This window comes from Leuciscus leuciscus (genome assembly GCF_965113295.1).
Source record: "Leuciscus leuciscus genome assembly, chromosome: 7".
In the NCBI taxonomy this organism is placed as follows: domain Eukaryota; kingdom Metazoa; phylum Chordata; class Actinopteri; order Cypriniformes; family Leuciscidae; genus Leuciscus; species Leuciscus leuciscus.
The window spans coordinates 8869078-8886431 of NC_138731.1; the positions used below are offsets into that span (position 1 = coordinate 8869078).

A 17354-nucleotide genomic window follows, 5' to 3' on the forward strand; every position below is an offset into this window, starting at 1 on the left:
ACGACACTTCTGACGCATAAGTTGTGTTTTATAAAAACAAACTTGCAGTAGGGGTAAAATCCTCGCACCTGCACGCAAACTCTGACCCATGCGTACGAACGTTTTGGAGATGGAGCAGTTTGGCGACACCGATGGTGAGCTGGAGTTTGTCTTTTTGGTCACTTTTAGACAGATGATCTAAAGAAAATTATACATATACATACATTATACGCATATAGCTTATCTAACGGCAGATTAAGTAGAACCGTAAAACTTTATTATGAGTCCTAATCATAAATACAATGTATTTTCACAATAACAGTTTAAAAAATAAAATAATTATTTAAACTACGTTTTACTTCTGATATAAAAATTGATTAAATATGCCATTCTCATTAATGGTGTTAAACATTTAAACTACATGAAATCATTACTGAGAAGTTACAACATTTTTATATTCAATAAATAGAAATATTTGTTGCGGATGCAATGCTTTTGAACACTTTTGCTGTGGCATGCTGTGTTTTAATATTTTAACTACAGAGATAAATGCTTATCATGATAATAGCAGATTGTCTGAGAAAATAGTTTTGTGGAAATAATGCACAACAAGGTCTATCTGTTTCCATTAAAAATATGAATCAATTAAAATTACTATTTGGCCAGTGGAAAAGATTGAGGAAAAACTTTCTCTGAAATGTATTTTACACTGTTTGATTTATTTATTCAAAAACAAGGCATGGATAGGCTACTAAATGATTTTTATTAATGAAATGTGACACCCGTATCTCATACTTTCCTAATGTCTGGTACCGTTAAACAAGTTATCACGTGGATGAATAATCATACGCAAATGATATGCAGATGAGGATATGCATAGTAAAACTAGGGGTTGTAAGGTCCATATATGGTTATTTCGGGGTGTACTTTAATATATACTTTCGTTATTAATTTTACTACATGCCACTTAATTTACTGCATACCAATAGTGTAATCTTTAACCATGGGTCACAAAAGCTCTCTTCAACCATCTCACACTATGTGCATTATGTTTCATTTCCTAGAGGACAACTTCAGACAGCTCTCTACAACACGTCATAGACACTTATGAGACACCATGGACCAAGACTCAGAGCGTAAGTAGTTACCACAGTAAAAGCAGAGATAGTCATATGAAAAAAAAGTCTGCATTACACTGATTAAAAGTGAAGTGGCCCAAATAAGTACTTGCTACACTATAGAATATGCCGTTCTTGAATCTTATGAAATCACGTTCTTGCTTGTGAGCAGTTATCATGTTATTATCTCTCTACCAGGTGCTCGGTTTGTGGACGACCACTGGGCGAAACTTGTCCAGAGAGTACAGATGGTGATGCCGATAGCGGATGAGCTTCGGTCCGGTGGCATGCTGGAATGGGAGCTGTACTGTTTAATCAGAGCAGCAGATACTAACCAGGAGAAAATGAGAAAGTTATATGAAGTGTTGCACTCTGGAGGAGACGAGGTTAAATCTGCCTTTTATTCTAGACTGGAAAAGCATGAACCATCTCTGTTCAGAGACTTAGGTAAGAAGAACACACAAATGTTGGCTATTATACCACATGTGTCTAGACCTACAGTATATACTGAGATATGTACTGTTAAAATATGTACTTTTACAGGCATTGCACAAATTGCAGAAGCTCTTGTAGAAACCTTCAATATTTTGTCTTAATTTTCCATCTTGTTCACTTATTTCTGTCAGGACCACTATCGTCAAATACGATTGACAATTAGCATATGTTTTGGATTGGAGGTATGGTTCTGTTCTGGGCAAGAACCCCCAATTCAGGTCTTAAATTTAATTTAGTCAGGTCTAAAAAAGGTTTTACCCTCGTTCATTTCTAGAAACGCTGGCCGCAGAAAGTTATTACAAAGTAGAACGTTATTACAAAGTAGCAAAAAAGTATCGAGTCGTAGCCTTCAAAGCGGAGCTCTAGAGCAGGGGTCTCCAACATGTCGCTCGTGAGCTACCAGTAGCTCGTGGCCTGATTTGAGGTCGCTCGCCAAGGGGCCGTTCACATATCGCGTCTGTTGCGTGCTCAAGTTCGTTATTTCAAATGTAGACGTGCGGCAAGGGGGGAGCACGGTTTCATATGATTTTGAAGCTTCCCCGGGCGCCGCCATTGATTAGCAGACCATCACCTGCTGTTAGCATTCCATTGACTCCCATTCATTTTGGCGTCACTTTGACAGTGAATAACTTTACATCTGAGGCGTTTAAAGACTCACGAAAATGTATAAAAGGCTCCATTACCTTGTATCTTACGTTATGGCCCTGTAGATGCAGTTTTTGTAAAAATAGGCTAATGATTGCATCATAACCACGCGACTCTCTGTCGCACAGTAGAGAGATTACCGTATGGACAGGAGGAGAAGCTCGCGGGCAATCGGGGGGACGTGGAGGTAAAATGACAAAATAATTAATCCTGCTCCTAGCTCATGGACACCTCCTACTCATGCTCTCTGTCTCTGCAAGTTTCGGAAGGGAATGATTCAGATTTCTCTTGGCACAGCTACTAGAAGACAGATGGGTTGCTCACGTCACATCTACGTCGTCAAGCTCAGTTTGAGTCTGCACAGTACGCTCGAGCCCCAGGAAGTGAGTGTTTCTAATTGACTTCACTTGTCTCCGTTGAATCCAATGGGGTCACTGTGTCCAGTTTATATACTGTCTATGGTTGCGTGCTCAAGTTCGTTATTTCAAATGTAGGCGTGCGGCAAGCGCGCTCATAATAGAAGCGATGCGGCTGTGTTTTCCAGGTGGAGCGAGATGAAAAAATCTCAACTTTTTTTCTGCAAGCGCACCGCAGGTCATGTGACAAGAACCAACCAATCAGCTTCACCCTTTCCGTAACAACATTGAAAGCTCAGTCAACAGGAAGGATGGGGGTGCACCCAAACACTACGGGTGTTTTTCTCTTCTCTGTAAATAAATCTTGAAGCAGAGCTACAGCAAGCGTTTATCGGTGGTGGAAATCCATTAGCTACTACAACAACCATAGATATATACATAATAAAGGCTAGATGTCTCGTCCGCGCTGCTGGCCAATGGAGGTCGACGTCCGCACGTGGCGGCCATCTTTTCACACTCAGCTCGCTCACTCGTAACATTGTGTTTTAATGGTGCATGTACTTTTTAAATAACCATAACTTGCTCAATTTTCTACCCATTTTCAAACGGTTTGGTTTGTTATAAACGTCAGAGATGTAGTTATGACACTGCATACTTATGAATAATTATAACCATGGACTTCCATATGAAAATAACATTGAACAGAACAGATAGGTGCAATGAATATACACACGCACAAGGTATTTATGTTAAATCAATATATAGGCTACTAAAACTCAGTGTACAGAATGGCAACATGAGATATATATATATATACACACTTTTATAATATGAATATTACTATTATAATAAAATAATTTGAATTATTACATGTTTATTTGAACTTCTTCAGGGTTGGGCCATTTCTAGGCTTTTCCCCCCGACATTGCACTGTGCCTTCTTCAGAGATCACTGTTCCCACCTATTTTGGCCTGCCATCAAATGCCTGACCTCTTCAGAAAGCTGAGACCCTGTAGTTTCCTAGGAAACAATCAGAATAATTGTGTGAAGTACTGGCAGAGTTATAGAGGCTAGAATATAGTTATTTCTTTCTGCCGGATAACAAGCCTCTCTGAACTGACCACATTTCAGCCCTCTAGGTCACTTGATATGACTTTAGAAAAATATAATCATAATACTGTCATATCTTACAGGTGAAAGGTAATCCCACGGGCTCTCGTTTTGAGACTACGGCGATTGGAGCAGCCGTAGGCTGCACAAAAGTCTGGCATCTTCTCTTATAAAGCCAGCAATTTTCTGTATCATAATGTAAGATGTTTTTAACAAACCAAACCGATTGGAAATCATGTGCAACTTAAGTTATATTGAAAATAAAGAGCAATTCTGCCTCTCCCACTGATGTAAAATTGCTGGGTAGCAGCTAAACTGTAACGTTAGCTGCTACTAGGTCTCACTCAAAGCTTCTTGTTATTAGCCAGCTAATAACTACAACCACATAAAATCGTTATTGGTGTCAGTAAAACCTATACAATTGAACAGCTCGATTGTGGTCTCAGCCTTGATAACTTGCCCAAGTAGCCGTGATGCACAATTATGGTGCACGATTAAGTCGTTTTTCGAAAAGAAAAGCTGCAATTTCAACATGTTCAAGCATCCAGAATTATAGCCACATTAATAACGTTTGTAAGAAACCAAACCATTTGTAAATCCGTCAAGATTTCAGCGAGATAAAGAGTATTTGTGTTCGTGCAGATCACTCACCTTACATCAGGTACCACAGAGCCCGCCAGAAAGCTTGCCTGTGACAAGATGGCCGCCGGTGATGACGTTAGAGACTCCGCCGTAAGACATCTAAGCTGTGTCTGAAATCGCTCCCTATCCACTATATAGTGCACTATTTAGGGTGTTGGCCATTTTGTAGTGGTGTCCGAATTCTGAGTGAACGACATCATTCTCTACATTCGTTCACTACTTTTACCCACAATCCTCTCTGAATTCGAGTGTACATCCGATGTACACTTGCTGAGACACTATTTCCCACAATCCAACACGATAAGGCGATGAAAAATAAATATGACGGACGGCAACAATGTCACCATGGCAACTGCGCACGCGAGATATAAAACAATCATTTGAAGGACACTTAACAATCATTTGACTGACTGGAAACCCCGCGAAAGTAATGAAAGTAATGTTTAAATAACGGAGGGGTTTTTTTTGACAGTTTTATGTATTTATTTTAGGGCTGGGCAAGTTAACGCGTTATTATCGCGTTAACGCATTTATTAATTAACGCCGACAATTTTTTATCGCACGTTAACGCAGTTTATTATTATTTTGAAAGTCCGTTGCTAACCGGCGTTTAGCGGGGATGCTCTGCCATGTGAATTCCCTCCTGTTGATGTCCTGATAACTATTTAGATTCAGGAAACTCACAAACAGCGAGGATCAGTCTCTCTTCCAATGATTTGTGCTACACGTCGTTTACAAAAAGATCAAGACAATTCAACTTCGGCAGTGGGCGGGCGTGTGCGCACAACCGCGACAGTTTCACGGGAACGCACTCGCTTGTCGCTGCACCTTGTGCTCGACCACTTCTCCTCACTCTACCAAACGCGAATAGAGTGTCTGGCGCGAGTGATTTTAATGTTAAAGTCAATGCAAGGTCCTGCGGCGCGAATGAGGCGTTTAGCGCGGCGCGGTGGACGCGAATTCGGGACACGCCAATGGATTCAAAATGTTCAAACGTCCAACTAGACGCGGTAGACGCGAATTTGACGCGCTATTCGCGTTTGGTGTGAACGCATAGTAACAGGGAAACTTGCTACTGAACACTGACTGTTTCTGCTGCTCCCTGATGAAAGATACCTGTTGATACCTGTTCAGAAAAAAACAGGACTCTGATGGTAACTTGTTTAACAAGCTAGATAAAAGGTAATGCCCTGGCAGTGGCAAATAGCTTTGGTTTAATATTTGATTTGATTACATTAATGTTTAAGTTGAGATTTACAAGAAATATTTTATTGCTACTGTGTAAAGGGAATACTGCTGGTAAAAAGCACATTAGGCTATTTGTTTAAAGTTTTTGAAAACCACATGTTATTGCACTTTTGTGTATATAGCAGTACATTTAGATCTGCTATATACACTACTTTAGAATTCATTATTAAATTTTGCTCGTAACAATGCGATTAATCACGATTAATCGCAAGAAAATCATGCGATTAATCGCGATACAAATTTTTAATCGTTGCCCAGCACTAATTTATTTATTTTATTTATTTATATATATAACGTTATATCTATATTTGAATAAACAAATGTGTTGTGTAGTGTTTTGTTCTCTTTTTTTTTTCACATATAAATGTAAAAAGTAAATAAATATGACAAGCAAGTCTTTTTTTTAAATCAAATAACGCAATAAACGTGACCAATACATACATACAATTGTTACATACAATTCATACAGCCAAAAAAGGAAATATCAAAGATGGATAAGTAATGTTTATGACGAAATTGTCCGAGCTCTCTGGCGCGTGATAATTATGTCAGCATCCGAATTCGCTCACTCATTTTCGTTCACTCTTTGCTGATGTAGTGCACTCAACTGCCATTCACTATGTAGGGATTAGTGAATGAGTGAACGAGTGAGCGGTTTCAGACACAGCTCTAGCCTTTATTATGTATATCTATGACAACAACTTCTTTGTCGTTGTGGAGAGCGCATGCATGGTTGCATAGCAACGACAGACGCCACGGGAACATCGGACCGAATTTTACTATTAATAATAAAAGATAAGCTAATGTGCATTGTAAATGTCAGTTATTTATCTTTTTTTTTTTACTCATTCTTTTTATTAAGAATTATTCTATTGAATATTGAATATTCTATGTCTTAAAAAGGTCTTAAATTTGACTTACTGAAACCTGCAAGAACCCTGCATGGATAACAGCAGGGAGAGCAGCAATAACCCCCTTTAGGGTAAACAGAACAGAACCAACATGAATGTATTGCAGATGTCATTAATGTCAATATTTTAAAGTACAACCTAATTCAAGAATTTAGTCTGATTCAAAGGGGAATCAGAAAGCCAAACCCTGACTGACGAGAGGAGGAGCTGGGGATGGAGGAGGGTAATTTGCTCCTGAGAAACGCGATACTGCTGATAATACTGGAGGAGCTGATATATGAATACAGTGATAGTTGTGTTCCTATAGGTAGACGTGGATCAGCTGAGAGTCTTTGCTTTTTAAACCGGAAGTAGAAAATTGCTCTAAAAAATGCAAAAATAACTAATTTCCACTTATGGATAGACTTTAAGAGTACTTTTAGTGTTTTCAATGATGTGCAGTCTGAACGTATTTGTTCCCTTCTCAAAAAATGTGAATCATCAATACTGTTAGCTTAGGGCAGTTGTGGCACAAACCTTACATTGGGTGGTGATCTAATACATTTCTTCAGCAATAGACAGACAGACAGCGAGATACAGTGCCCTCCACAATTATTGAACCCCCTGGTAAATATGATCAAAATTGGCTGTAAAAAATAAATCTGCATCGATTATCCTTGTGATTTTTCATTCAAAAAATGTGCAAAATTCTAACCTTTCATTGAAGTAAAAGAATTGAAAGTGGGGGGAAATCACATTATGAAATAAATGTTTTTCTCCAAAACACGTTGGCCACAATTATTGAAACCCCTAGAATTTTTTACGAGTAAAATATCTCTGAAGTATATTCCCATTAATATTTACCTTTTTTAGTACACCAGGGTGACTAGGAACATGAAACTGTCCAGCTATGACTTCGTGTTTCACAGAAGTTTAAATATGAGGAAACACAAAGGCCAAATCCCCTTAATCATCCATCACAATGAGTAAAACCACAGAATATAGTTCTGATGCGTAGCAAAAGATTGTTGAGCATCACAAACTAGAAAGTGGCTGTAAGACAGTAGCTAAAGAATTGAAAATCCCAATTTTGACCATCAGGGCAATAATTAAGAAGTTATAACCAACTAAAGATGTTATGAATCTGCCAGGAAAAGGACGTGTGTCTATACTGTCTTAATGCATGGCGAGTATGAAAGTTTGAGTGGCCAAAGACTCTTCAAGGATCACAGATGGAGAATTGCAGAGATTAGTTGAGTCTTGGGGGTCAGAAAGCCTAAAAAAAAAATTATCAAACAACCCCTACATCCCCACATGTTGTTTGGGAGGCTTTAAAAAAAAACCTCCTCGCTCATCCAAAAACAAATTCCAGCAAATTTAATTGTCAGACACGACTGGATCTTCAAACAACACAGGGTTCTGTGGTCAGATGAGACTAAAACAGAGCTTTTTGGCAGCAAACGCACTAGATGGGTTTGGTGAACACAAGGATAAAAAGTACCCCATGTGTACAATTTAATATACCATTGGATCTTTAATGTTGTGGGCATATTTTTCTGCTGGAGGTCCTGGACTTCTTGTTCAGATACATGGCATTGTGGATTCTATCAAATATCAACAGATAAAAAATCAAAACCTGATGCTTTCTGCTAGAAATCTTATAATGGGCCGTGGTTGGATCTTCCTTCAGGACAACGATCCAAAACAAACATCAAAATCAAAACAAAAATTTGTTGTGGAGCACAAAATGAAGCTTCTGCCATGACCATCTCAGTCCCCTGACCTGATGAGTGGGCTGAACTGAAGAGGAGAAGCACCAACATGGATCTGGGAATCTGAAGGATCTGGAGAGATTCTGTGTGGAGGAATGGTCTCTGATCTCTTGTCAGTTATTCTCCAAACTCATCAGGCATTATAGGAGAAGACTCAGAGCTGTTATCTTGGCAAAAGGAGATTGCAAAAAGTATTTAATAAAAGGGTTTCAATAATTGTGGCCAACGTGTTTTGGAGAAAAACATTTATTTCATAATGTGATTTTCCCCCCACTTTCAATTCTTTTACTTCAATGAAAGGTTAGATTTTTGCGCATTTTTTGAATGAAAGATCACAAGGATAATCGATGCAGATTTATTTTTTACAGCCAATTTTGATCATATTTACCAGGGGGTTCAATAATTGTGGAGGGCACTGTAGATTGATGTCAAATGTTTGAAAATGTATGTGAAATGCCTTAATCAATATATCAATTAATAAACCACTGAATGTATCAAGTGTGTCTAATGTTCTACAGGCTCCACAGGACATCACACACACTCTGAAAATACACATTCCTCAGGTGACTGATGAATTTTATAATATGTTTTAAATATTGCACTCCATCCACCTCGTAATTTAGTTGGTATTTCTCTGCTCTGGAATTTATAACTGTATTAGAATCAGAAAGAAAAAAAACTAACTCTTTGAACATTGATAATTTCTACAGAAATAAGCTCAGTGATTCACAACTATATGAAGCGGATCTGCAGCGAGTATCAGTATGTGACTGAGTATAACTCACTGCCTGGTGAACATGTGCTGCTGTCTGAGCGTTTCACACAACCTCTGATCCTTCGGAAACATAGAGATGAAAAAGAGCGAGAAGAAGAGATCCGCTCCAGTGGAGAGAGCTTCCAGCAGGTCCTCAGCTCCAGGAGCAGTGGAGACTCTGTCCATCTCAGCTCTCTGTTTGACCCAGATGACCACGGGATCAGTCCTAGATCTGTGATACTGCAGGGAAATTCTGGAAACGGGAAATCTTTCACTGTGCAGAAGATCATGATGGACTGGGCATCTGGTGACCTCTACAAAGGGCGGTTTGATATTCTGTTCCACTTAAAGTGTAAAGAAATAAATCGCATTCCTGGCGAGAAGAGTTTTGTGGAGATCTTGAGCTGCAGTTGTAGTTTATCATCACATCAGATCTCACAGATTTTACAGCAGTCGCCAGAGAAGGTGCTTTTGGTCATTGATGGATTTGATGAGCTGAAACTCACACAGGACATTATTGACACGTCAGCACACACTGATCTACTTCAGAAAGCCCCACCTGTGGACACTCTTTGTGCCCTGCTGAGGGGTCGAATCCTGCCAGAGTCTCTCCTGCTGGTCTCCTCCAGATCTACAGCTACGGACACACTCAGTAATCTGCTCAAAGGACCTCAGCGTTTCTCTGAGATTGTGGGATTTTCAGAAAAGGGGGTGGAGGAGTACTTCCAGAAGTTTTTTCAAAATGAGGACCATTTCAGGGCGGCTTATACATCTGTGAAGGCAAATGAAACCCTCATCACTGCCTGCTCAATCCCTGTCGTCTGCTGGATCATCTGCACAACTATCCAGGAGCGATTCACATCTGGTGCAAATAAGACAAGCGGACTGGAAACCATCACCTCCATCTACGTGGACTTTGTGTGCACTCTTCTGGAGCATCACTGCCAGGGTTCGAGTCAGTCCGTCCCGACCCTGCTGAGGAGTCTGGGTCAGCTGGCAGAGAGAGGGATGCAGGAACAGCAAGTCCTGCTGGATGAGAAAAGTGTGAATGAAACCATTTCAGACCCTGCTGGAAATCCATTCTTGTGCAAGTTCCTGTTTAAGAGAGGAATCCACCAGGAGACAATGTTCAGTTTCATGCATCTCAGCTTTCAGGAGTTCTTCTGTGCTCTGTACTATGTTCTTCTGGATGAAGAAGAGTCCCTGAGGAAACTCTGTGCTCTGTACTATGTTCTTCTGGGTGAAGAAGAGTCCCTGAGGAAACTAACAAGACTTTGCGATGATATTTTCTCAAAACAACGTTTAGTAGCTGTGGTGCAATTTGCATTTGGTTTGTTGAATAAGGATGTGAGACTCACACTTGAAAAACATGGTCTGTTCATTTGTCAAAAAACACAGGCTGATCTGAAAGAATGGATTTTCAAAATGGTTAAAGATGATTCCTCGTTTTTGGAAACAGCATTTTTTTTTCTTCACTGTCTCTATGAACTCCATGAAAAAGATTGTGTGAAAGCAGCAGTGGAATCCTGGAAAGGGGGAAGAACAGACTTCTGTGCCCTGCTGTACTGCTCTAAGTGCTGTCAGAGCATTGAAAGAATCTCTTTGTATTTGACATCGGAAGATTTTTCTATGATTTTGCCTGAACTTCACAAGCTTAAAAAAGCAAGGTAAATGCGTTGATCTAAAACACATATTTGGTGGATGTAATTAATATATAATCTCTAATTTGCTGTTGCAAGTTAAACTTAATTAATCTGTACAGTAATGTTCTGTATTTGATTTTGAAGCTTGATTATAATGGATCCATCAGACTCTGATCTCATTGAACTGATCAACACTGTCGTGAGAAGACAGACCCTGAGCTCACAGAGGTAATGTTTTAAAATATATTTTATACATTTGATGTGTTTTATGCACATGTGCTATCATCCTTTAATGTGCTTTTGTTTAACTTTAAGGTTAAGGTTCTACTGCTCACTTGATCTGTCAATCAACGAAGAGCTGTCCAGGTGAAGTAAATTTTTTCTTTTCATCAAATCGTTTTTTTCTCATGATAACCAGAAATAATTCTATGGTTAATATGTTTTGTTTAACCAATTATATCATCATCTTGTTCTCCCGTTTACCTGGCACTTGGTCTCCGCAATCTAATAGATTATAATTCTAATAGTAATAATGCAACTAAATTGGTCACCCAAAACAGTTAAAAAAAATAAGGTACACACTTTTATCTTTTTTGACTATTGCTTTTTTTATAGTATCTACATAAAGATTGGCCTGCTTCAACATCCGGATTTGCAATCATTCCGTGTCACCTTTCCACACTCAGAGATATTCAACATCGACTGGACCAGACTTTTTCAGATAATTCACCAAAGGGATTCAGAAGCATTACCGTCATTTCTCCATTCCTTCTCTAAACTGAACAAGATGGAATTGAGAGTGGGGCATCTAACTGAGATGTGGTCTGTCTGGACCCTCCAGATGACCCAGAACTGCCCCAGTCTAACCGAACTCTCGTGAGTAACATCTGAAATCACCTCTGTCCTGTTTCTATAGGAATTTGTCTGTTGATGAGAACTGAGTATCTAATATTCAAAGGGAAATTATGTCATCATTTACTCGCCCTCATGTTGTTCCAAACCAGTTTTCCTCTGAGGAACACAACATAAGTTATTTTAAAGAATGCTTGTGTAACAGTTTCAGACCCCATGGACTTCTATTGTTTGGACAAGAAATACAATGAACCAAAACTGTTTTATTACCAGCATTATTCAAAATATCTTCTTCTGTGTTCTGCAGAAGAAAGAAAGACACAGGTTTTGAATGACGACAAAGTAAACCATTTTTAGTGAACTACCCTTTTAAAACATTATAAGGCTATTAATTAATGACACTGATCACACAGTCACTCACCTTTGAGGAACTGAAAACCTTTTTTATTTTTATTATTATTATTATTATATTAATATATTATTAGGGCTGTCAATCGATTAAAAAATGTAATCGCGATTAATCGCATGATTGTCGTGAGTTAACTCGCGATTAATCGCATTTAATCGCATATTTTTTTATTTGTTCTAAATGTACCTTAAATTAATACTTTTCAAGTTTGTAATACTCTAATCAACGTGGGCATGGATAAATATAGATGCTTTATGCAAATGTATGAGCAGTACCGGCGGTACCGGTAGATTCTCAGAAACTTAATAAGGTTTGGGCGCTTTGTTAAAGGGAAAAAATCGCTAAAGGGGTCTGCAATGTCGCTAAGTTGGCAACACTGTGTATCTCCATTTCTCCAACTAGAGGTTGGGCCACGGGTCAAACAGAAAATACGCGCTGCGTTAATCGCGTGTTAAAAAAAATTGTGCCGTTAATATGATTTTGCGTTAACGCGCTAACTTTGACAGCCCTAATTATTATTATTATTATTATTTTATTCATTTATTTTATTATTTAAATTTATTTAGTTATTTATTTTGGCAGTTTAGCTCTTGCTATATCAGATAACCTTACAAAGCTAATGAAACCGCGCATCTGTAGTTCATGGCCTTCATCCATTTAAACTGTTATGGAATTGTTTAATAAGCAGATGTAAAGAATGGCATTATCAATCTTAATCATTTTATCTGTATAATGTGTTTCCACATCTAGGGTAAATGCTGACTTATTACTGGAGGCTGGAATCGAGATCTTGAAGAGGTCAAACACAAGACCAAGTTGTATGATGACACTTTACGGGTTTGTATTGGTTTATCATTATATAGATTTTCTATGCAATTTCATGGAGAGTTCAGCTTACAAGCTTTAAAAAGGAGACAAAAACACCATAAAAGAACGACTTTTCCATATTCCATGTTTTCTGAAGTCACATAATTATGGAGCTTATAATATGACAAAACGATTTGAATTTGAATTGTGTAAATTTGAATTATTTGCAAGTGTAATCTAACAAAATAGAATTTTAGGTGGTAGTTTAAATAGTTCTGAATTTGATTTTTTTTTTTACGAATATTGAACATTTGAAATTTAACAAACTGAAATGTTTTTATGGCTAAAATTTATAGGCATGTATTTTCAGACAGCTAGTTTTTTTGTTCTGAATTCTTATACTGCAAATATTCAGTTTAAAAAAATAAAGATTCAAGTTTTCAAGATGAAGAAATTTGGAACTTCAAATTCAGTTTTCTAAAATTCAATCTCAAAAATTTAGATCTTACAGAAAGTAGGCCACAGCTCATCCACAGGGAAGAGTAAAGGATCTCAGATAAGTCGAACATGTCATAATACACAAGGCGGAAGCAAGATGCAAGTAAAAACTCTTTATTGATGGGTCAATGACACAAATTCTGTACGGGTTCTCGGGTGGGCTGGTGGCGCAGGGACAAGATGGTCAGCGTGCTGGTGAAGAGTGGTGACGGTGATCCAGTGCAGGTGAACATCCAGACGAGACGGAAACCAGGAAGACACTGAACAGGAACTCGAACCGGAAACAGGACTGCAGACGAGGAACACACACTGAAGACACCAAACAACGATCTGACAAAGAGAGGAGAGTGCAATGAGAATTTATAGATGAGGGAATTGGCAGCAGCTGGTGCGGGGAATGAGATCAGCTGGCGCGCTGATCAGCTGGAACGAGCGGTAACGCCCACTCACACACACACACACACACACGCACACAGAACAACAAATGCACGAGACATGAAGAAAACAGTGAATTCATGAACTGTGACAGTACCCCCCCCCTCCTAGGAACGCCTCCTGGCGTCCCCAGACTCCCTTACCTGTCGATTGTAATCATCAATAAGGGAGTGATCCAGGATGTCTCTAGCAGGCACCCAACTTCTCTCCTCCGGACCGTAACCTTCCCAGTCCACCAAGTACTGGAACCCGCGTCCCCTCCGCCTTGAGTCCAGAATGCGATTAACCGAATAAGTAGGTTCCCCTTCTACGAATCGCGGCGGGGGGGGGGACCGGGGCAGGCGGATTAATACAAGAACGAAACACGGGTTTTATTTTGGAAACATGGTAGGCGGGATGAATCCTCCTGTACACTGGAGGGAGTTTGAGGCGGACTGCCACCGGACTAATGATCTTGGTGACAGTGAACGGGCCGATAAATTTGGGAGCAAGTTTATTAGAGACGGAACGGAGAGGAATGTTCTTGGTAGAAAGCCACACTTTTTGACCAACGACGTATACGGGAGGCCTCGACCGGTGGCGATCGGCTCTGGCCTTGGTGCGCGCTCCCACTTGGAGTAGAGTCTCACGGGCTCTAGTCCAAGTGCGATGACACCTCTGGACGAAAGCGTGAGCGGAGGGGACCGCGACTTCGGATTCCAGACTAGGAAAAATTGGTGGCTGGTAACCTAGACTACACTCAAACGGAGATAGGCCCGTGGATGACACTGGTAACGAATTGTGGGCGTACTCCACCATTGACAGTTGTTGAATCCATGAGGAAGGATTCTTGGAGACCAGACATCGCAACGTTCTGGGGATGAAACCCTGAGGACAGACTAACAGTCGCTCCCAGTAATCTACAAAACTCTTGCCAAAATTTGGACACGAATTGGGGTCCTCTGTCGGAAACCACGTCCGTCGGGAGGCCATGTAACCGAAAGACATGGTTAACGACTGTTAACGCTGTCTCCTTGGCTGAGGGTAATTTGGGCAAGGGAATAAAGTGGACCGTCTTCGAGAACCGGTCCACCACGGTCAAAACTACCGTGTTACCCTGAGAGGGTGGGAGGGCGGTGACAAAATCTATTGCGATATGGGACCAGGGTTCCGAAGGGATAGGCAGCGGTTGAAGGAGCCCATCTGGGGGTCGATTGGAAGTCTTACCAGTGGCACAAACTGAGCAAGCCAAAACAAAACTGTGAACGTCGCGAGCCATACGTGGCCACCAAAATCGTTGCTTGACTAAAGATGTAGTGCGACTGACTCGTGGATGACAAGCCACATTGGAACAATGCCCCCACTGAATAACGTCGGACCGTAAACCCTCTGGCACAAATAAATGGTTCGGTGGACAACCAACCGGAGGCGTTACCCCTTGTAAGGCCGTCTTGACCTTCGATTCGACCTCCCATGTGAGTGTGGAGATAATTAGGGTCTCCGGAAAAATGCACTTGGGAGTAGACGGGCGATCGGAGTGGTAAAAAATGCGCGATAAAGAATCGGGTTTGATGTTTTTGGAACCCGGGCTGTACGAGAGAGTAAAGTCAAAACGTCCGAAAGAAAGTGCCCACCGAGCCTGCCTGGAGTTCAATCTTTAAGCGGTTCTAATGTATTCCAGATTCTTATGATCGGTCCAAACGATAAAAGGTACCCCCGACCCTTCTAACCAGTGACGCCATTCTTCCAATGCTAACTTGACTGCCAACAACTCTCTGTTACCAATATCATAATTATGTTCGGCAGGGGACAAACGGTGAGACAAAAATGCGCACGGATGCATTCTGTCGTCTGCAGGAGAACGTTGGGATAGCACTGCACCTACCCCCACCTCTGACGCATTGACCTCCACCACGAACTGACGTGATGGATCAGGGGTAACTAAGATGGGGGCTGAAACAAAGCGGCCTTTCAGTTTGGCAAACGCAGCCTCAGCTGCGTCTGACCACCTGAACGTAGTTCTGGGGGAGGTCAAGGCGGTCAGAGGCGAGGCTAGTTGGCTGAAATTGCCAATGAACCGCCGGTAAAAATTGGCGAACCCCAGAAACCTCTGTAGGGCCTTACGGGAATCTGGACTTGGCCAATCCACCACAGCCTTAACCTTCTCAGGATCCATACGCATTCCCTCAGACGACACAATGTACCCTAAGAAAGGAACAGACTGTGCATGAAAAGCGCATTTCTCCGCCTTGACAAAAAGCCCATTCTCTAGCAGCCTCTGAAGCACTCGTCGAACGTGCTGCACGTGCTCCTGGATAGAAGAAGAAAATATCAATATGTCATCCAGGTAGACATATATGAACTGATCGACCATATCTCGCAGCACGTCGTTGACGAGTGCCTGGAAGACTGCCGTGGAGTAGGACAAGCCGAAGGGCATGACCAAGTATTCAAAGTGCCCCCTGGGGGTGTTAAAAGCAGTCTTCCATTCATCCCCCTTCCTGATGCGGACCAAATGATAAGCATTACGTAAGTCCAATTTAGTGAAGATCGACGCTCCCTGCAACCTCTTGAAGGCTGAAGACATCAGCGGCAAAGGATAAGTATTCTTTACCGTGATGCTGTTCAGCCCCCGGTAGTCAATACAAGGTCGCAGGGATCCGTCCTTCTTCCCCACAAAAAAGAACCCCTCCCCTGCTGGAGAAGAGGAAGGGCGGATGAACCCCGCTGCTAGTGAATCAGAAATATATTTCTCCATAGCCTCTCTTTCTGGAACAGAAAGTGAATATAACTTGCCCTTAGGCGGAGATGTACCTGGCAGTAACTCTATAGCACAGTCATAGGGACGATGCGGAGGGAGAGAAGCAGCCACGAGACTTACTGAACACTTCCTTCAGGTCTTGATACTCCGCGGGCACGTTACATAAATCCACTGCTTCCTCCTGAAACGTAGAAACAGACGGACAAGCAGACACAAGACAGGACTCATGACATTTACTGCTCCACTCCAACACTGATTTCTGCTGCCAGTCTATCTTGGGATTGTGTTCAATGAGCCAGGGGTGTCCTAAAACAATGGGTGCGAGTGGGGGAGTCCAGGATGTAGAAGGAAGTGGTTTTCACTGTGGTTTGCCAGATACGATGAGTGTGATGGGTCCCAGTGGTGAATGAAATGGTGGGAAGAGCTTGGCCGTTGAGAGCGTGAAACTGCGATGACCTGGGTGAGGGGGTAGAAGGGGGAGCCTGAATCTTGAGTGCAAATGTGTAGTCCATGAAGTTTACCTTCTGCCCCGGAGTCCAGTAGTGCTCGACAGTCGTGAGTGTGGGGCTGACCATCTTAGTCTTACCGGGAGGGAGCGTAGATGTTGATGAGGTCTTCTCAGCGGAGATCCCCACCCGACAGTAGCCTCAGATTTTACTGCCGGGCTTGCCCTTTTTACCGGGCAGTTGTGAGCGAAAATGTTCCTGCTGTGGCCACAGTAAAGGCAAAGGCCCTGGGGATCTCCGCCTTTCCTTCTCCTCCCGGGGAAAGCCGAGCTCGCCCGACCTGCATGGGCTCGTGATCGTAGACGGGGCTGACCGCCCCCTGCAGGAACACATCCCACTGCGCCCTCCTCGTTCCACTGACACCACTGTCCCCCCAAAAGCGCTGCCCTCCCAGTCAGTAAGCGTAAGTACGAATGCAACCTTGCTCTGTTCCTTCGCAAAGATCTTGGGCTGCA

General features: G+C 41.5%; 1 protein-coding gene across 3 annotated transcripts in view; it reads left to right on the top strand.

The window, feature by feature from the left end:
* LOC309503324 (NACHT, LRR and PYD domains-containing protein 1 homolog) overlaps positions 1-17354 on the top strand; it is a 79966-nt gene that overhangs the window by 57527 nt on the left and 5085 nt on the right. For 2 of the 3 annotated variants that reach the window (XM_082176106.1, XM_082176105.1), the window contains 5 exons: positions 8966-10676; positions 10797-10880; positions 10968-11018; positions 11268-11528; positions 12664-12750. In XM_082176106.1, coding sequence (XP_082032232.1) covers positions 8992-10676; positions 10797-10880; positions 10968-11018; positions 11268-11528; positions 12664-12750 — 2168 coding nt within the window. In that variant the 5' untranslated portion in view covers positions 8966-8991. Of the gene's footprint in view, positions 1-1043; positions 1116-1295; positions 1545-8773; positions 8819-8965; positions 10677-10796; positions 10881-10967; positions 11019-11267; positions 11529-12663; positions 12751-17354 lie in introns of all 3 variants that reach the window. The other variant, XM_082176104.1, reaches the window with a different exon arrangement.